This window comes from Hippopotamus amphibius, chromosome 10 (genome assembly GCF_030028045.1).
Source record: "Hippopotamus amphibius kiboko isolate mHipAmp2 chromosome 10, mHipAmp2.hap2, whole genome shotgun sequence".
In the NCBI taxonomy this organism is placed as follows: domain Eukaryota; kingdom Metazoa; phylum Chordata; class Mammalia; order Artiodactyla; family Hippopotamidae; genus Hippopotamus; species Hippopotamus amphibius.
This window is the reverse complement of record NC_080195.1, coordinates 30,414,999-30,434,959: the sequence shown is the minus strand read 5'-3', so window position 1 is coordinate 30,434,959 and position 19,961 is coordinate 30,414,999. Positions and strand designations below refer to the sequence as shown.

General features: G+C 38.3%; 1 protein-coding gene across 1 annotated transcript in view; it reads right to left on the bottom strand.

Moving 5' to 3' along the window:
* The window catches only part of ADAM32 (ADAM metallopeptidase domain 32), a 155,617-nt gene that overhangs the window by 37,718 nt on the left and 97,938 nt on the right, over window positions 1-19,961 (bottom strand). Inside the window, 2 exon segments of the mRNA XM_057696399.1 lie at window positions 1,464-1,641; window positions 2,745-2,850. Of these exon segments, the coding sequence (XP_057552382.1) occupies window positions 1,464-1,641; window positions 2,745-2,850 (284 nt within the window).

The window sequence follows — 19,961 nt, the reverse complement described above, 5'->3', positions numbered from 1 at the left end:
ATTTCTAGCAATATCAGCTTCCCTAGTTGCAGTTTTCTTAAATGAGTACTTTTTCTAAAGCATTTGAGATTTGTTTCAAGGTTAAAATGAAATAATGTGTGTGAAAATGATTTCCTTTCAAACATGAAAGCACAACAATCTTCAAAGAAATGGCCTCACAAAACCCTTTGTAAATCCCAACACCCTAACCCTTTTAAGGTTTTCATGTGTTCAGTCTTCTCATTAGTTCTGGGCCTCCATGGTGTGTCTAACAACTCCTTTCAGAATGTAGTATATTGTCTGCCTCATTTGAAATTGAGACAAAGAGTCCTGTTACTTAAGGACACTACTGACAGAAACAAAATTGCCAAAAGAGTTCTTCATCATTTACGGTATCAATAAAAACTACCTGGTAAAATTTGTTTTCATACATTATCACTGAGAACGGTCCGTGTTATAGAAAAGATTATGTTCTTACTAAATTACCAAATGAATAATATCAATCAACTCTTGACTGTGTCTCATTTTTTAATTGTTTTGCCTCCAGGGCATAAACATATCTACTGAGCTCCGTGGCCTGTACATCCTTCAAGGAGGTATTTGTGACTCTAGGTATGAAGAAGAAGCCAATATTAAGGAGACCATATACTTTATCTGTGGTAAACTTCATTTAAACTATAAGATCACCAAAAGTGACTACTAATATATACATTCATTTCACATATTTAATAATTTGTTCAAAATCATCTATCAAGTAAGTAGAAGAGTCCAAATTCAGATCTATGTGCATCTGTCTTTAAAGCCTACACTTTATACTATATTATAGTTCCTTATGAGCAAAGATCTGGTTAGAAATAGAGATTTTGAAGTAAATTTATTCCCTCTATGTTTTCTCCAGATTTGGTTGGTTGGTCCCATAGATAACAAATTATAACAACAATAAATAATAATATCCCATCTATACTGAGCTCTTACTATGTGCTGGGCATTGTGCTAAGTACTTTATACTATTATCTCATTTAATCTTTGCAATAACTCCAAAGAGTAAATGTATTATTATCCCCACTTCACATACAGCTGTGATATCTCAGACTGGTTAGGTAACTTGCAAAATGTCACAAAAGAAGAGGTGAAGACTGATTCTTAGCTCTCCACCTAACTTGTGCTCTTATCTATTGGGCCACCAAGAGGACATATATTACTAAGTGAGATTCCTTCTGTCTTCTCCAAGAAGAAAAGTGAATTTCCATGTTATGGAATATTTAACCATAAGTCAAGTATTCCCAAGATTTTTCTCCTTCCCACTCCAGTCCCAAAACACAACATTGAAATTCTAAAGGGGATCAAACACTCCTGTTTCCCTCAGAGAACAACTGAAGCTTTATCTAAATATTTAAGTTTACATAGCACTAGTAATTGACTGCAGTAATTATTAAAGAAATTAATAAAATTAGATTTTTAAAACTAGGTTTTAAGTCATTTACCCTCCCAGTATCACAAATAGAGCCACTGTTGACCATCATTGGATCTTCTTTATTTGCCGTGTAGTGTATAGTTATACACACAGTATGTCGTATAAAAGCATAAATCACAGAAGCACCGTCTTGAAGGAAAGGAGTTTGAAAGGGGTAGGTACAAATTAATCTGCCACATATAAGATTCCTGCAAACATAATAAATTACATGATTATTATACATTAGGCATTTTGGGGGAATGCTTCATATTGCTTTCTTTGACAAAAAAATAATAATGAATGGTTCTCCATTTATAGCAACGTATCTAAGGAAAATGTAATACTTTAATGCCAACATTTAAAGTAAAAAGTAAAGCCATTGATACAAGCTTATCTTTCAATGGCACTAATGATTTTTTTTATTCACTGTGCAGACTGGTATACTTATTGTCAAATAAACAATTCACTCGATCATTTTATATCCCTCTGTAGAGGGATAGAAAGACCAGTAAGTTGTGACCCCCTACCCTCAAGGACCTTACAGTCTAATACTAAATGTGATACAAATCCCATTAAAAGTGCTGCAAATGAAATAAGCAAATTCTTACAGAGATTTAAGATGAGGATACAGTCTAACTTAGCAGTTAGGGAAATTTCATAGAGAAGATGCCTTCTGAGTCAAAGCTTACAAATCAGTAGAATTTCCACAGGCAGAGTAGGGTATTTCTAAACAAAAGTAACAGCATAAGCAAATCAAGGAAGCATAAAACTACAAGGTATGTTTACCAGTCTCTAAATTCCATGAGTACAAGGGCCATGTATGTTTTGCTAACTAGTATCTAGCCCAGTGTCCAGCATACAGTAGGTTCTTAATAAATATTTGTTAAAATAAATTCATGACCAAAATATCAAAGAACTGGCTCTTCAGATGCAGGAGAAATTGAACTTCATTTTATAGACACTGGGCAGTCTTCAGCTTGGGCAAGCAATCAAGTGAATGGGGATAGTATTTTTATTTTTTTTTAAATGAGTATGCTCAGAGAGGAAAGGTGCAACAGCTATTACTAGTTTCAATGTTAGATCAGATCTTGCAGCCAACGGTCATCTGCATATAAATGTTTAAAAATTAGTTTGAAATTTAATCAGCCTGTGGCATAAGAAAGATGTCAAGGCTAGAGATTTTGATTTCAGATTCACTCCCATACACATGTGATACTTCAAACCACTGGAATTTATGACATATACAGAGAAAAACTAAAAACAGAATCTTATGCAACACAAGACAAGTATCTTTAATATTTGCATAGCATACCTCCACATACAAAATTTATATCTGTTTCTTTCTTTACCACAGTTTCCAAACCTATCATTTTGAGACTGTATTTCTTCATAGCAGGCAAATGGAGCATTTTTCGAACCTGTCAAAATTAGAGATATATTTGGATTAAAACTTCCTTTTTTTCCATCTTCCTCAATTTCCTCATATATTTGTTTCTTTTGCTTTTTTTCTTTATTATTATCATCTATTCAAAAGTTTTCTAGTGAAGTTGTAAGAGAAGAGAAATGATTAAAGTGAAAATAATGCTCATGGTTATTTCTCCATTTATTTCATTTTCAGTCATTTCCATCATAAAAGATATTATGAGGATAGGGGAGAGTTGCAGAAGTGCAAACCTTGAGGGGGATCTGTGAAAGAAGGCAATAGAGAGAGAAAACTAGACTTGTTCTCCTAGATTCTGAGTAGGAATTTATATAAAGCCAGGTCTAAAAAAAAGTCTCATTAAAGAAACCTCGTATCTTCAGAAAGTCTAAAGTGAAGGGACCAAAATTGCCAAACCATGTATTTACCTATTTTTCCTTCATTAGTCTATTAGTTTTTTATCATTGCATAAAAAATTACCAAAATATTGGCACCTTAAAACAACACCCATGTCACAGTTTCTGTAAGTCAGAAGTCTGGCAAAGTACAAGTAGATTCTCTGTTCAGGGTCTCACTAGCCTGAAATAAAGCTCTTGGCTGGGGCTACAGTCTCATTTGAGGCTGGAGTTCTCTTCCAATCTCATTGGCTGATGCAAGAATTCATTTTTTTGCAGCCATTGCTCCATTTTCTTATTAACTGTCTGCCAGAGTTGCCCTTGGCCCATAGGAACTCCCCCTCAAGTCCTAGTCACACAACCCTCTCACAACAATGGCAACTTATTTCTTCCCAGCCAGCGAGAGAATCTTCTGACATCTCCCATCTTTGAAGGGCTCTCCCATCTTTTGATTAATTCAAAGTTGACTGATTATGGACCTTAATTACATCTTTAAAATTCCTTCATATTTACTATATAGTCTAATCATAGGAATGATATTCCATTATATATTCACTGGTTCTCCCCCAAGTCAGAGAGGAGATTATCCAAGAACTGTTCACCACAAGAATACTGGGGGCCATCTTGGAATTCTACCTAGCACAGTTACCTTCTCCAAAATGAACCTTGCTAGGTAGTCTAACTGCCCATCTATGAAATATAAAAGTAGGTAATAATATCTACCTCAGTGGACTGTTATGAAAATTAATTAAGATGATGTTTATTTAGTCACTCTTAATTCCTATCTAATCCATCTCCATTTTCTTTTAAGATAAAGGTTTCTCCTACTTACCCGCCCTTTCCATTATTTACATTTTCCCCAATATTCCTTTTAATTTTTTTACCTTCTCCTAACTCTATCTCTTTCCACCTTTTTTAAACATTGGTTGTCCATCAAAGGTGACTGTATACACACTGTGAGCACAGGTAATGCTATTTCTGAGTATTCATAATGTTTAATCAGCTCAGTTGTGAATCTGAGAATACAAGGTTAGGAAATGCTCTTCATACCGCTCAGTTTTTCCTAGTCCAAATACTGCTTCTAAAGGTACCAATGATCCCCATTACTCATTTTTCCCTTGAATACCCCCTCTCATTAGTGTCAGGGACTTTCTCTCAGCTCAGTCTGGGTTTTCCAAGGTGATATGGAAACACCAAAAGGGCAGCACTTTGAAAATGTGAAATCACATGTCAAATATTTCCTGAAATCCACTATACTAACCAAGTCTACAATGTAAGAGAATGTGCCCTTCCATAGTCCAAATAGTGTATTTAGATTCCCTTTAACCTATTATCAAATGCTACAAGGTACAGTAAAATAGTAGATGGACTTTCATAGACAGCTGTGCATGGCTGGTACTAGGTCAGTAAATATGGGTGTTGGAAAATCATTACAAATAATTTAGGCAAGACTCATAAATAGCACTGCAGAGCAGGGAGTTTGAGGTTATACTCCCTTGACCACTATTAGAGACAACTAGTTTATGTTACCAGTTAGATGGACTAGAAGGCCATCACATCTCAACTGTAATAAAGGGGATGAAATCTTAGCTAAAATTTTAGCTTTTATAAAACCTGGTATCTTACTTCATCTCATGACTAATATGCATATACAACTTAACATATCTTAAAATCAAATTCTGTTTTACACCCTAGGTTTCTTTATAGGACCATTAGTCAACCAATGCTCAGGCCAAAACTTAGGAAAAATTCTTGATTTCTTTTTTCCCCCTCACTACTTGCCTCCACCATCTAATCCAAGTATTATTGACACTGCCTCCTGAATACAGCCTGAGCAGGACCAATTCTCATCTTCTCCACAGCTTTCACTCTCGCCTGAGCTATCATCAGTTCTCTTCTAATATGCTACCGCAGCTTCTAATTGATTCCCCACTTCCATTCGCCACAGTACCTTCTCCATATCGTAAATCAGAATGCTCTTTTTAAAAATAAAAATCATACCTCAGCCTCTTAATTAATATCTCTAATGCTTTTCCATTACATTAAATATGAAGTCCAGTTCTCTTACCATGGTCCTTACTCAGCCTGGTTCACTACATTTCAGCCACACTGCCCTTCTTTTCATCCTTAAACTCACCAAATTCACCCCTAACTCAGTACCATAACATGTGCTGCACTTCTCTGCCTGAAATGCTCTTTCCCAAAATCACCTGTTGGCTGGTTTCTTGTCAGTTTTCAAGTTTCTACTCAAATTTCACTTCCACACAGAAACCATCTCTGAACACCCTACCTAACACAGCCTCACCTTCATCATCAATCTTTGTCCTATCACTGTTTGTTGTTGCTTTGTTTGTGGGATTTTTTTTTTGTTATCATAATATTCACCATTAATGGAAATAATTACATTTATTTATTTACTTATTTACTAATTTTTTATTGTTTATGCCTGAATCCTTCACTGGAGTATAACCTCCATAAGAACAGGAATCTTTTTTTGTCTTTTCCATCACTGGCTTTCCAGTGCTAGAAGAATGCCTTACCAAATGAAGGTGATAAATAAATGTTTATTGATTGAATGAATGAAAAAATCAACATCCTGGGGAACATATCATAGGATCTGTCTTTCTCATGGAGTTTGACATCCAAAATCAGCACCTCCAACAGGAATTATAACCTGTTCTATTTGAAGCAACAGAGATTTTTAAAGATTAATATTTGAAACAAACTCCTTAGTGATCTCTCCCAAATTATGTTTCCAATGTTACCTCACTAATTTCATTAGTTTCAGTTTTGTGGCCCTCTAAATATTTTTTATTGAAAGAGGCAATATCAATTCTACATTTTTTCCAAATAATTTATAGATAGAACCAATTTAAAATCTCCACAAATTCATAGGAAGAAGTTAGAGTAGAAATTTTTTCCTCATGGGTCCTAAAACAGTCTTAAGAGATAGTTAAGGTAAGTAAGCATAAACTTACTTATACAATCTGAAGCCCCTTGAGCTATATAATTCTTTTCCATTTCCGATAAACTATAGATTATTACTGTAACACCAGCTGAAATAATGGAAAAATAACTATTTTCTGATGAACTCAATGGCAGAGGAATAATAAAGACACAGATGCAGAGAACAGACTTGAGGACATGGGGAGTGGGGGAAAGACAAGCTGGGACAAAGTGAAAGAGTAATATTGACATTTATACACTACCAAATGTAAAATAGATAGCTAGTGGGAAGCAACTTCCTAACACAGGGAGATCAACTCAATGATTTCTGATGACCTAGAGGCATGGGATAGGAAGGGTGGGAGGGATGCTCGGGAGAGAGGCTCAAGAGGGAGGGATATGGGGATATATATATATAAATACAGCTGATTTGCTTTGTTGTACAGTGGAAACTGGCACAACAGTGTAAAGCAATTATACTCCAATAAAGATTGAAAAAAAATTCACAGTAGAAAAAAAAAAGTAGTCCAGGAAATTCATCACTAATTGTGAGAATAAGAAGAGACAGATTAAATGAAACTTTTATTATACTGGCCCTCAAGGAAGAAATGCAAGTAACGCTCACCTCTCTTTCTCTTGTTTTCGCTTATGCTTACACTCCAGCTTCATTCTCCTATCTCACCGAAGCCATCTTTCTCCACAGGGTCAAAAACATAGCTGCCCATAAAGCTGGAGCTTTATTTATGATAATTTTGAGTCCTTAGAGGGGAAACGCTCTTGTTTAACTGTCCAAAAGTCCCAGAAAAGAGACTCAGAACCTCCCAACTCCTGTAGCATGATGCAGATGTTCACCTCAAAACCTACCAACTATAGCAAGCTTGAAGAGTACTGCAATTAGATCGGGTCTGGTTAGCTCCTCACTAGTGAACAACCAAGGATAAACAGGGGTATAAGACCAAACTATACTAATAACATACTTCCCAGAGTAACCATGTTGCTATGAAGCACTTCCTAGGAAGTGGCACTGAGAGGAGAAACCTACCTGAAGCTCTACAGAAAAAGATGAATTTAAAGCCTGCTGTGAAATCTTGCCTCTAACCATCGGTAAAACAGTTTATGATACTCTGATCTATACTGATCTCTGCCTTCTCTCTATAAATTTGGCTACTCCAGAAAAACATGACTACTAGAAAGCATATAGTGTCACTATAACCTCAACTTTGGCTAATCCTGAGTTAAGAAGAGAGGAAAGATAGCACAGAAAGTGGCAAATGTCCCCCAATACCCATTCCTTCTCTCTTCCATTCAGTAACAGAACTTTCTTGATATTAGCAGGACACCAAGCCAAAGAAAACATTTTCCAGACTCTGTTGCAACTAGATATGGTTATGTGACTAGGTTCTGGTCAGTGGAATATGAGCAGAAATTATATGCAAAACATCCAGTTAATGGCATTAAGTGGAAGCTGGTTACACTTTCATTTCTTCCTTTCGCCATTCCATGGGCAAGTCAAATGTTTTGTGCTGGGAAATTACCTTCTACCAGAGACACAAGGGATGGCAGAGCAAAAAGAAAGACGATGGGTTTCTGAAAAATGTCATAGAGCACAGCTGCTGAACGTCTTTGATGACCTGCCTACCTCTGGAATATTATCTGAGAGAGAAAATAAAGTATCTCTTTTGAACTCCTGTATTTTTAGGTGTCTGTGTAATAACAGTTTATTGTCTAACTAATAAAGAGGGTTGCCATTATAGTAAACCTAACACTTCAGGAATGGGTGTCATAAAAAGTGTATCACGCCAGATGCCGCAGTTCACCAGCAGCAGGGAGATCAGACTGATCCATGCTGAACTCCAAACGGAGCCAGAGTGTTCAGAGGACCAGTGGCAGCTGCGGTGCTCAGCTCTGCCCACACATCTGCACTGCAGTCACTGAGGAGTCTGCAACACTGAGGCCCATGGGATCAGCTCTTAACACAGGTGATTTTATAGACACTTTAGAAGCAATCTATTACCACTCATGAGCTCAAACAAATTAAGCCCAGTTGAATGACCACCTTGAATATTTGTAGTTTCCATTGCATAACTCCTGAAACTTCTTATTGATCTTGGTCTCACCTTTGTGAGATTCTATCATAGCACCATTTCTTTGAGTTCTAAGACACTTCATTTGTTCCTTAGATAAATGTACAAGTACTATATTCAACCACAGTTCCTATCTCCCTATCTCCCCTGTATCTGCATACCAATAAATGCATTACCTATGAAAAATTTTCTAGGGGCCAAAGACAGTGGGCCATCCTCTATACCAGAATGAGAAATGTGTGACAGACTTTAGGTGTTTGGGGTCAAATATTAATTAAATGAATTGACTTCCTGTGGATACTAACATTCAGAAAATAATTTATTGGTAAAGAATTTTTGAGGCCTTGATCTCTCTTGGTAAAAATTATCCTGTACATTTTATCAAGAAATAGACTAGGACACACATTTACTTAACTTCCATTTAAAACATTCTAATTGAGGAAGAGTAAGATCAGCAAGATGGCAGAGTAAGAGATCTCGCCAGCCCTCATCCCCCAGTAAAAACACAATTAGCTATCCACAAATGAAAATAGCTTTGGAAGGGCTCAAGAGTACAATTAAGAACCTACAGCAGGACTTCCTAGGTGGTGCAGTGGGTAAGAATCCGCCTGCCAATGCAGGGGACATGGGTTCAATCCCTGCCCCAGGAAGGTACCACATGCTGTGGGGCAATTAAGCCTGTGCGCCACAACTACTGAGCCTGTGCTCTAGAGCCCATGAGCCACAACTATTGAGCCCATGTGCTGCAACTACTGAAGCCCACGTGCCTAGAGCCTGTGCTCTGCAACAAGAGAGGCCACTGCAATAAGAAGCCCGCACACCACAATGAAGAGTAGCCCCTGCTCGCTGCAACTAGAGAAAGCCCATGTGCAGCAACAAAGACCCAACACAGCCAATTAAATAAATAAATTTATTAAAAAAAAAAGCAATAGCTCATAATGAGAAAGGGATTAATACCATTGAGTATATTAAAAAAAAAAAAACCTATAGCAACACAGAGGAGCAAAAGGGGAGAATAACTGGACAGAAAGGATCATGGGGAGAAAACTTAGTGAACATACTTGGAGACAGCCAGGAACAAAGAAGGGTGGGGACTATCAGTATATACCATGCAGCAGATGCTACCACTGTCACCAGTGGCCTTCTCTCCAGAGGATGCAGGCAGAATTTGCCACTGAGTGCCTCAAAACCCCCACAACAGCCATGGACACCCCACAGCTTTCATAGTAGAGGACCCCACAGTGTCCACTAGAAGAGGACCCCCAGAAGCCTGCTCCGCAGAGGACACTGGCAACTTTTGCCAATGAGGTAACCAAGAGCCATCACCACCCAAATAAGATACCACTGCACCCCACCCAGAAAGAGCTGCTGTTGTTCTGGCCAAAGACCAGGGCTGGGGACTTCCCTGGTGGCAAAGCGGTTAAGAATCCACCTGCTAATGCAGGGGACACAGGCTCAATCCCTGGTCCAGGAAGATTCCCACATGCCTAAAAGCAACTAAGCCCCATGTGCCACAACTACTGAGTCCACGTGCTGCAACTACTGAAACCCACACACCTAGAGCTGGTGCTCCACAACAAAGAGTAGCCCTTGCTTGCCACAACTAGAGAAAGCCTGTGCACAGCAATGAAGAACCAACACAGCCAATAAATAAATAAATAAATTTATTTAAAAAACAAAACAAACCAAAAAAACCCCAAAGACCAGGACTGGCCCTCCACCTCAAACACTGCACATGTCCCAGACCTCAGAGTCAGAGCTGCTCCATGGGCACCCACATCTCAGGCACCAGTCACCAATCCTGTGTGCTACCTAAAGCCTTGAAGCCTGGATCTACTGTTGTTCAGCAAGCACATGCTTTCCAGGCCTCGCCTCCATGGATGCTCCATAGGGGCCCCTCCCACTGCCACACTGGGCTAGTCAGCACCCCAGGCCTCAGTGCGCGTTCACTTTGCAAGTGCCCATGCTCCAACCTCAGTCCCTCTCTGCTCCACAAGTGCCTGTGCATCAGACACCAATGCCACCACCACCACCACAAGGCTGCCCACAAAGTGGATCCTGCGCCAAGAGGGAGGACCCCCTTGGGCACAACATCCTCCGTGGGGGAAAAAGAGATCAGGAGACCCCAGAAGGGGAAGCCTTTTCTACTGAAGAACACAACTACCCTTGCCACCCACTTGCAGACGCCACAGCTTTGGCCATTTGAGGACCCCTGCAATCGTCACTGGCACCGACCTCAGCTGGAGTAGCTGCACAGACACTGCCACTTGGCTTGCCCCAGAGCTAGCATCCCCACACCCCACTGAGAGGATGTCCCCCACCCCTGAGCTCACCCAAAGGAAAGGTATTCCCCCACCAAAACTAGTCCATAAAGTCTGGAAGATAAGGATGCTCCAATGTAACCATACTCCAATAAAAGTTTTAAAAAAAAAAAAAAAAAAGAATGTTCCAACAAATATGCAGACAATGCAGGGCTACAAGAAACACAAAAAAGCAAGGATTCTGTTGAAATTTTCATCATAGAGATGTTACAGTTTGTCAAATACTTTTTCTGCATCTATTTAGAGAGTTGATCATAAGATATTTATCCATTCTTTCTTTAAATAAGCTTACTGCCCCTTTCTCCTTCTCTGGAACTATGATAATTTACAAATTATTTCTTTTGATGGTATCCCATGGATCACATAGGCTTTCTTCACTCTTTTTCCATTTTTTCCTTTGTTCTTCTCTGACTGAATAATTTCAAAGTTCCCGTCTTCTCGCCTTTTTTTCTTCTGCTTGATCCATTCTGCTATATAGATCCATTCTATTATAGTTTCCATTTCAATAACTGTATCTTCAGCTCCAGAAATTTTATTTGGTTCTTTTTTATGGCTTCTACCTCTTTGTTAAACTTCTCATTTTGCTCATGTATTGTTCTTGTGAATTTGTTGAATTGTCTTTCTGTGCTTTATTGTAACTCATTGAGCTTCCTTAAAATAGCTATTTTGAATTCTTTATCAGTAAACCTCAGATCTCCATGTTTCTGAGATTGTTTACTAGAAAATTATTGTGATCCTTCTGTTCTGTCACGTAGCCTTGATTTTTCACATTCCTTGAAGTTTTGTGTTACTGTCTTCACATTTAAAGTAGTAGTCATCTCCTCCAGTCTTTACTAACTGCCTTGAGGAGAGAAATACCTTCCACAAGCCCTGGCAGGGATTCTGAGACTTTTTCAGACCTCCTGTGGATACACCCACTCCACTCTTCTTGCTCTGCCTTGTGGCAGAATTCTTAAACTTGTATGACTTCTCTCAATCCTAATGCACAAGACTGGATGTTAACAGACTGGCGTTTGCTATCCCATGTGTGGCACTAAAGTTCTCCAATGCATCCAAACTCATATTTTTTCCCAACAGAGAAGTTTCAGCACTTTTTTGGAATATTCAAATTCATATTTTTTGTTGTTGTTCCAAAGCTAGGCTGAAACTTCTCCACTTGAAACCTGGACTTCAACAAAGACTCTCTTGTCCATGGTAGATTGTCTAAGACCATGTGTTCCAGGTGCAACTGGACAATGGCTGAGAGGAGCTGGAGCTGGTTCACAGACCACTACAGGGTCTTCAGCCAGGACCTATATGCCTAGTATCCAATGCACAGGCGGGTAAGACTCCTCTTGGGCCCCTTGGTACATGGTGCTGGATCACACAGCTACTACAAAGGCACTTTTTTCCATGGATGGACACAAAATTATTGTTGTTGATGGTGGAAACAACAAGGGACATCTTATTCAGCCAAGTTGCTGATGTCATTCACCTTACCATACTTAATGAAGAAGTAATACTAGTTACCAAAACCTTCAGAAAGATAACAGGGAACATTTTTATACTCACTTTATGAGTATATCATAATTCTCACACTAAAACTCTACAAAAATATTTACAAAAAAGATTACAGTTAATATACCTCATAAACATATAGACAAAAACCCTAAGCAAAAATTAGTAAAGCAAACTTAGAATATATAAAAAGAATAATACATATTATGTAATGGGTTTTATCCTAGAAATATAAGTTTTTTTAACCCCTGTAAAAATTAATCAATATAATTCACCATATTAACAGACTATTAGAAAAATATAATCATCTCAATAAATGTGGAAAAAGCATTTGAAAACATTCAACAGCCATTTATGATAAAAACTAGAAATAGAAGAGAATTGTCTCAAGCTTATTAATGGCATTCAGGAAAAGCCTACAGGTAGAATCATACAGCTAATATTTGTACTTCTTTAACTAAGTGTAATATTAAATGTGCTCCATTTAAGGGAACATCACTAAATCAAAACAATGTTTTACTAATTTCTTACTACTTTCATTCAACACTGACGCGATACAGTGGAGAAAGGAAGTAAAAAGGAGTAAATGACATACATGCTGGAAAATAAAAAGTAAAACAATTTTTATTCTCAGAAGACATGACTGCATGTGCGTGTGCGTGTGTGTGTGTGTGTGTGTGTAGAAAATCCAAGAAAGTCAACAAAAAAACACTAATAGAACTAGTATGGTAGGTATTGTAGGTTATTATCAAATTCTAGTGATCTCTGTGAAATACAACTTTTTAGACAAAAAAGTATACAATCGATTTGTTTCTAGCAGTAAATTTCACATCATCTTTGTCAAAATCTGTATAGGAAGAAATAACTCTGAAAGCCCTGGATGTTTGATTAGCTACCAGGCAATATACACGTGTTGTAAATTTTTTTTCTTATAATGATTCATTCTGGGCAAGTGCTCTGAATTCCTATTATATAATACTTTTTCCATTTAACAACTGTTCATCTACATCATAGTATAATTCTGTATTCTGTGATGACCAATTAGAACAAGATTTCTCTATGTTTAGTAGGCATCATTATGTCACACTACATCAGATCACAGATAAAGGGTCAAGATACAGAGATCAATTGTATTTCTACATATTAGCAACAAACAACTGGAAAACCAATCTTCATAAAAACAACACTTTTTACAATAGTACCAAAACTTAAAATGTAGTTAGGATTAATACAAAATAAACATATTAAAAACATGTTCACTAAACTACAAAACTGTTTAAAGAATCACGGATTGCAAAACACAATACTGTTAAGATATTAATAATCCAGAATTCATCTATAAACTTGACATAACTTCAATCAAAATTCTAGGAGGCAATTTTTTTTTTAAAAATTGGCAAGCTGATGTTAAAACTTACATGGAGATGAAAAAGGCTCAGAAAATGCAAATCAATTTGGAAAAGAATAAGTGAAGTTTGAATGATTTATATTACCTAATATATAAAGGCTTACTATAAACTACAATAATCAATAGCATAAGGACAAATAGATTGATGTAGAATAAATTTAGAAATGGAACTATATTATATTATCAACTGATTTTAAACAGAGACATCAAATCAATGGAATGAAAAAATAATCTTTTTAAGAGATACAGCTGATTCACTTTGTTGTACAGTGGAAACTGGCATAACATTGTAAAGCAATTATATTCCAATAAAGATATGAAGAAAAAAAAAAGAATACATCTACAAATGGAACAATTCACACAGAGCACCTGCTGAACACTAGCAGAGGCTCTCAGACACCTAAAAGGACAAGAAAAGATCCCTGCATAACTGGGTAGGACAAAAGAGAGAAAAGGAAGAAAAGAAAAGAGGAAATGGGATGGGATGTGCTCCCTAGGGGGAGCTAAAGGAAGAGAGGTTCCTGCACCTGGTGAAGGCCCCTCACTGGCAGGGAGATCAGTGGAGACAGAGGGGAGCTTTGAGGGCTATCAGAGGAAAGTGCAGCAACCCATCTGTGGCAGACAGGACAGAGCAAGACTTACACAGACAGTCCATGCCACAGCCTTGCACAACCCAAACTAAAGCAGGTGTCTGCCAGTGCTGGAATGTGGGGTTTAGAGAGCAGAGCTGGGGAGAGGATGACTATTGGCTGTGCAGAGACAGCCTGAGGGAACGAGAGTAAGGAGCTCCTCAACTAGGAACGCTCCTGGAAGAAGCCCGGGCACCGCAGAAGCAAGGAGCCAATGGTGAGTGATGCACAAAGGGTGGTGCTGCCATCACAGCCTGTCTCCCCACACGCCAGCCCCTGCCTCCACAGGCACTGGGAGGGCTCCTACCAGAGCAAGCACAGGCACCCACAGCTGCCGCCTCATCCCCCTCCTGCCTGAGTGAGCATGTGTGCCCCAGTCATTGCTGCCTTATCCCCCTCATGCCTAAGTAAGCACATGCACCCCAGTCGGTCACCACCGCCAGCCAGTCCTATGAGGGGGCTCTAGCATGGGCCACAGCGAGCGTGAGCACCCACTCCCGCCTGAGCGAGCACGCGTGCCCCAGTCAGTTGCTGCCCCACCCCCTCCCACTGAAAGAGGCCAGCATGCCCCCAGTTGCTGCCTTCACTTCTGCCCACCTGGGTGGTGAGCAGATGCCAGAGGGTATCCCACCCGCAGAGGTGGGGCCAATACCAAAGCTGAGCTCCAGGGGCCTATGCAACTAACAAAGAAGTACTGAAATCTCTCCTTGCAACTACGGATTAAACCCCCAAGATTGGCTTGGTAAACCCAATGCCTACAGAACATCTGAATGGACAATGACTGCTCCCACAACTGAGACGGGTCTAACTTTAGCAGCTATGGACTTTGTGGGCATGTACACACAGGAGTTTGGCCAGGTCAGAGTCTGAGTTGCCCCCACAGTGCTCACAGCAGGTCCAGAGACCTACCTAGAGGCCTTGGAGCTCTCCTGGGGATGCAGGGGTTGGCTGCAGCTCATCTTGGGGGCAATGGCATGGGTACTGGAGGCCCCAGGGAATTTCATTGTTGTTGATGTTTTATTTCTGTTTTTTTTAATTTTTGTTTTGTTTTGTTTTTTTGTTTTTGTTTTGTTGCTGTTGTTGCTTCTTTTCTTAGGGTTTCTTTTTGGTTTTTGGTTTTGTTAGTTTTATTTTTATTGTTTGGTTTTGGGTTTCTTCGGTTGTTTTCTTGGTTTTTTTTTGTTTGTTTTCTTTGAGTTTTTTTTTTTTAGATTGTTTTCATTGTTTCTTTTGGTTTTTGTTTGCTGGTTTTGTTGTTTCGTTTTGTTTGGCTGCACAGCCCAGCTTGCAGGATTTTGGTTCCGTGACCAGGGAGTCAAACCCAAGCCCCCATGGTGGGAGCACTGACTTCTGGCTACAGGGCTGCCAGGGAATTCTCAGGCTCAGGGAATATTAATTGGCATGAGCTCTCCTGAAGGTCCCCATCTCAGCACTAAGAGCTGGCCCCACCCAACAGCCTGCAAGCTCCAGTGCTAGACTGCCTCAGGCCAAACAACCAGCAAAGCAGGAACATAGCCCCATCCATCAGCAGACAGGCTGCCTAATGTCATACTAAGCTCACAGACACCCCAAAACACACCCTTTGACACAGACCTGCCAATCACAGGGAAAAGACCTAGCTCCACCCACCAGAGGGCAGGCACCAGTCCCTCCCACCAGAAGGCCTACACAAGCCTCTGGATCAACCTCCACCACCAGGGGGCAGATACCAGAAGCAAGAGGAACTACCTTCCTGCAGCCTGCAGAAAGGAGACCTCAAACATAGTAAGTTAGATAAAATGAGACAACAGAGAAATGTCTAGCAAATGAAGGAGTAATATAAAAACCTCTCCTAAATGAAGAGGAGATAGGCAACCTACCTGAAAAAGAATTCAGAGTAACAGATGAAGCAGGATCTCAGAAAAAGAATGGAGGGGCCGACCAAGAAGTTACAAGAGATGTTTAACAAAGAGCTAGAGAATGTAAAAAACAAACAAACACAGATAAACAATACAATAACTGAAATGAAAAATACACTAGAAGGAATCAATAGCAGAATAACTGAGGCAGAACAGATAAGTGAGCTGGAAAATAGAATGGTGGAAATTACTGCCACAGAACAAAATAAAGAAAAAAGAATGAAAATAAATAAGGACGGTCTCAGAGACTTCTGGGACAACATTAAATGCATTAGCATTTGAATTATAGGGGTCCCAGATGGAGAAGAGAAAGAGAAAGGGCCTGGGAAAACATTTAAAGATATGTGAAGAAAACTTCACTAACATGAGAAAGGAAACACTCAAGTCCACGAAGTGCAGAAAATCCCATACAGAATGAACCCAAGGAGAAATGCGTTGAGACACATATTAATCAAACCGACAAAAATTAAAGACAAAGAAAAAATATTAAAAGCAGCAAGGGAAAAGCAACAAATAACACTAAGGGAATCCCCATAAGGTTATCAGCTGCTTTTTCAGCAGAAACTCTGCAGGTCAAAAGGGAGTGGCATGGTATATCTAAAGTGATGAAAGGGAAAAACCTACAGCCAAGAATATTTCACCCAGCAAGGCTCACATTAGATTTGATGGAGAAATCAAAAGCTTTACAGACAAGCAAAAGCTAAGAGAATTCAGCACCACCAAACCAGCTTAACAACAAATCCTAAAGGAACTTCTCTAAGCGGGGAACACATGATAAGAGAACAAAAGAGGAAGGGAAGAAAAAAGAGCCACAAAAACAAACCCAAAACAATTAAAATGGTAATAGCAACATACATATTAATATACCTTACACGTGAATGGATTAAATGCTCCAACCAAAAGACACAGACTGGCTGAATGCATACAAAAACAAGACCCATATATATGCTGTCTACAAGAGACCCACTTCAGACCTAGGGACACTTACAGACTAAAAGTGAAGGGATGGAAAAAGATATTTCATGCAAATGGAAATCAAAAGAAAGCTGGAGTAGCAATACTCATATCAGATAAAATTGATTTTAAAATAAAGACTGTTACAAGAGACAAGGAAGGACACTACATAATGATCAAGGGATCAATCCAAGAAGAAGATATGACAATTATAAATATATATGCATCCAACATAGGAGCACCTCAATATATAAGGCATATGCTAACATCCATAAAAGGGGAAATTGACAGTAACACAATAATGGTGGGGAAATTTAACACCCAACTTACACCAATGGACAGATCTTCCAGACAGAAAATTAATAAGACAACACAAGCCTTAAATGACACATTAGACCAGATAGAATTAAATGATATTTATGGGACATTCCATATGAAAGCAGCAGAATATACTTTATTCTCAAGTGCACATGGAACATTCTCCAGGATAGATCATATCTTGGGTCACACATCAAGCCTTGGTAAATTTTAAAAAATGGAAATTTTATCAAGTATCTTTTCTGACCACCATGCTATGAGGTTAGAAATTAAATACAGGAAAAGAAACTACAAAAAACACAAACACATGGAGGTTAAACAATATGTTACTAAATAATCAATGGATCACTGATGAAATAAAACATACCTAGAGACAAATGACAATGAAAACACAATGATCCAAAACCTATGGGACGCAGCAAAAGCAGTTCTAAGAGGAAAGTTTATCACAATACAATCTCACCCTACGAAACAAGAAAAATTCTGAAATACACAACCTAACATTAAACCTAAAGCAACTAGGAAAGGAAGAAAAAACAAAACCCAAAGTTAGTAGAAGGAAAGAAATCATAAAGATCAGAGCAGAAATAAATGAAATAGAGATGAAGAAAACAATAGCAAAGACCAATGAAAATGAAAACTAGTTCTCTGAAAAGATAAGCAAAATGGATAAACCTTTAGCCAGAAAGATTAAGATAAAAAGGGAGAGGACTCAAATCAATACAATTAAATATGAAAAAGGGGAAGCCATATGGACACCACAGAAATATAAAGGATCATGAGAGACTACTATAAGCAACAATATGCCCATACAATGGACAACCTAGAAGAAATGGACAAATTCTTAGATAGGTACAACCTCCCAAGACTGAACCAGGAAGACATAGAAAATATGAACGCACTAATCACAAGCATTGAAATTGAAGCTGTGATTAAAAATCTTCCAACAAACAGAAGTCCAGGACCAGATGGCTTCACAGGTGAATTCTATCAAACATTTAGAGAAGAGTTAACATCTACCCTTTTGAAACTCTTCCAAAAAACTGCAGAGAAAGGAACACTCCCCAAGGTCATTCTACAAGGCTACTATCACCCTGATATCAAAATCAAAGATACCACAAAAAAAGAAAATTACAGGCCAGTATCACTGATGAACATAGATGTAAAAATCCTCAACAAAATACTAGCAAATTGAATCCAACAACACACTAAAAGGATCATACACCATGATCAAGTGGGGTTTATCCCAGGGATGCAAGGATTCCTCAATATACACAAATCAATCAGTGTGATACACCATATTAACAAACTGAAGAATAAAAACTATATGATTATCTTAACATATGCAGAAAAAACTTATGAAAAAATGAACACCATTTATGATAAAAGCTCTCTAGAAAGTGGGCATAGAGGGAACCTACTTCAACATAATAAAGACATATATGACAAACCCACAGCAAACATCATTCTCAATGTTGAAAAGATGAAAGCATTTCCTCTAAGATCAGGAACAAGTCAAGGATGTCCACTCTTGCCACTTTTATTCAACATAGTTTTGTAAGTCCTAGCCAGAGCAATCAGAGAAGAAAAAGAAATAAAAGGAACACAAATTGGAAAAGAAGTTAAACTGTCACTGTTTGCAGATGATACAATACTATACATAGAAAACCCTAAAGATGCTAACAGAACAACTAGAGCTCATCAATGAATTTGGTAAAGTTGCAGGATACAAAATTAATACACAGAAATTTGTTGCCTACCTATACTCTAACAATGAAAGATCAGAAAGAGAAATCAAGGAAACAATCCCATTTACCATCACATTAAAAAGAATAAAATACCTAGAAATAAACCTACCAAAGGAGACAAAAGACCTGTACTCCAAAAATTATAAGATACTGATGAAAGAAATAGATGACACAAATAAATGAAGAGATATACCATATTCTTGGATTGGAAGAATCAATATTGTGAAAATGACTATACTACCCAAAGCAATCTACAGATTCAATGCACTCCCTATCAAATTACCAATGGCATTTTTCACAGAATTAGAATAAAAAATTTTATAATTTGTACGGAAACACAAAAGACCACAAATAGCCAAAGCAACCTTGAGGAAGAAAAACAAGGCTGGAGGAATCAGGCTCCCTGACTTCAGACTGTACTACAAAGATACAGCCATCAAAACACTATGGTACTGGCACAAGAACAGAAATATACATCAATGGAACAGGATAGAAAGTCCAGAAATAAACCCATGCACTTATGCTTACCTAATCTATGACAAAAGAGGCAAGAATATACAATGGAGAAATCACAGCCACTTTAATAAGTGGTGCTGGGAAAACTGGACAGCTACATGTAAAAGAATGACATTAGAACACACGCTAACAGCATACACAGAAACAAACTCAAAATGGGTTAAAGACATAAATGTAAGGCCAGATACTATAAAACTTTTGAGGAAAACATAGGGAGAACACTCTCTGACATAAATCACAGCAAAATGTTTTTTTGATCCACCTCCTAGAGTAATGAAAATAAAAACAAAAATAAATAAATGGAACCTAATTAAACTTAAAAGCTTTTGCAAAGCAAAGGAAATGATAAAACTAAAAGACAACCCTCAGGATGGGAGAAAATATCTGCAAATGAA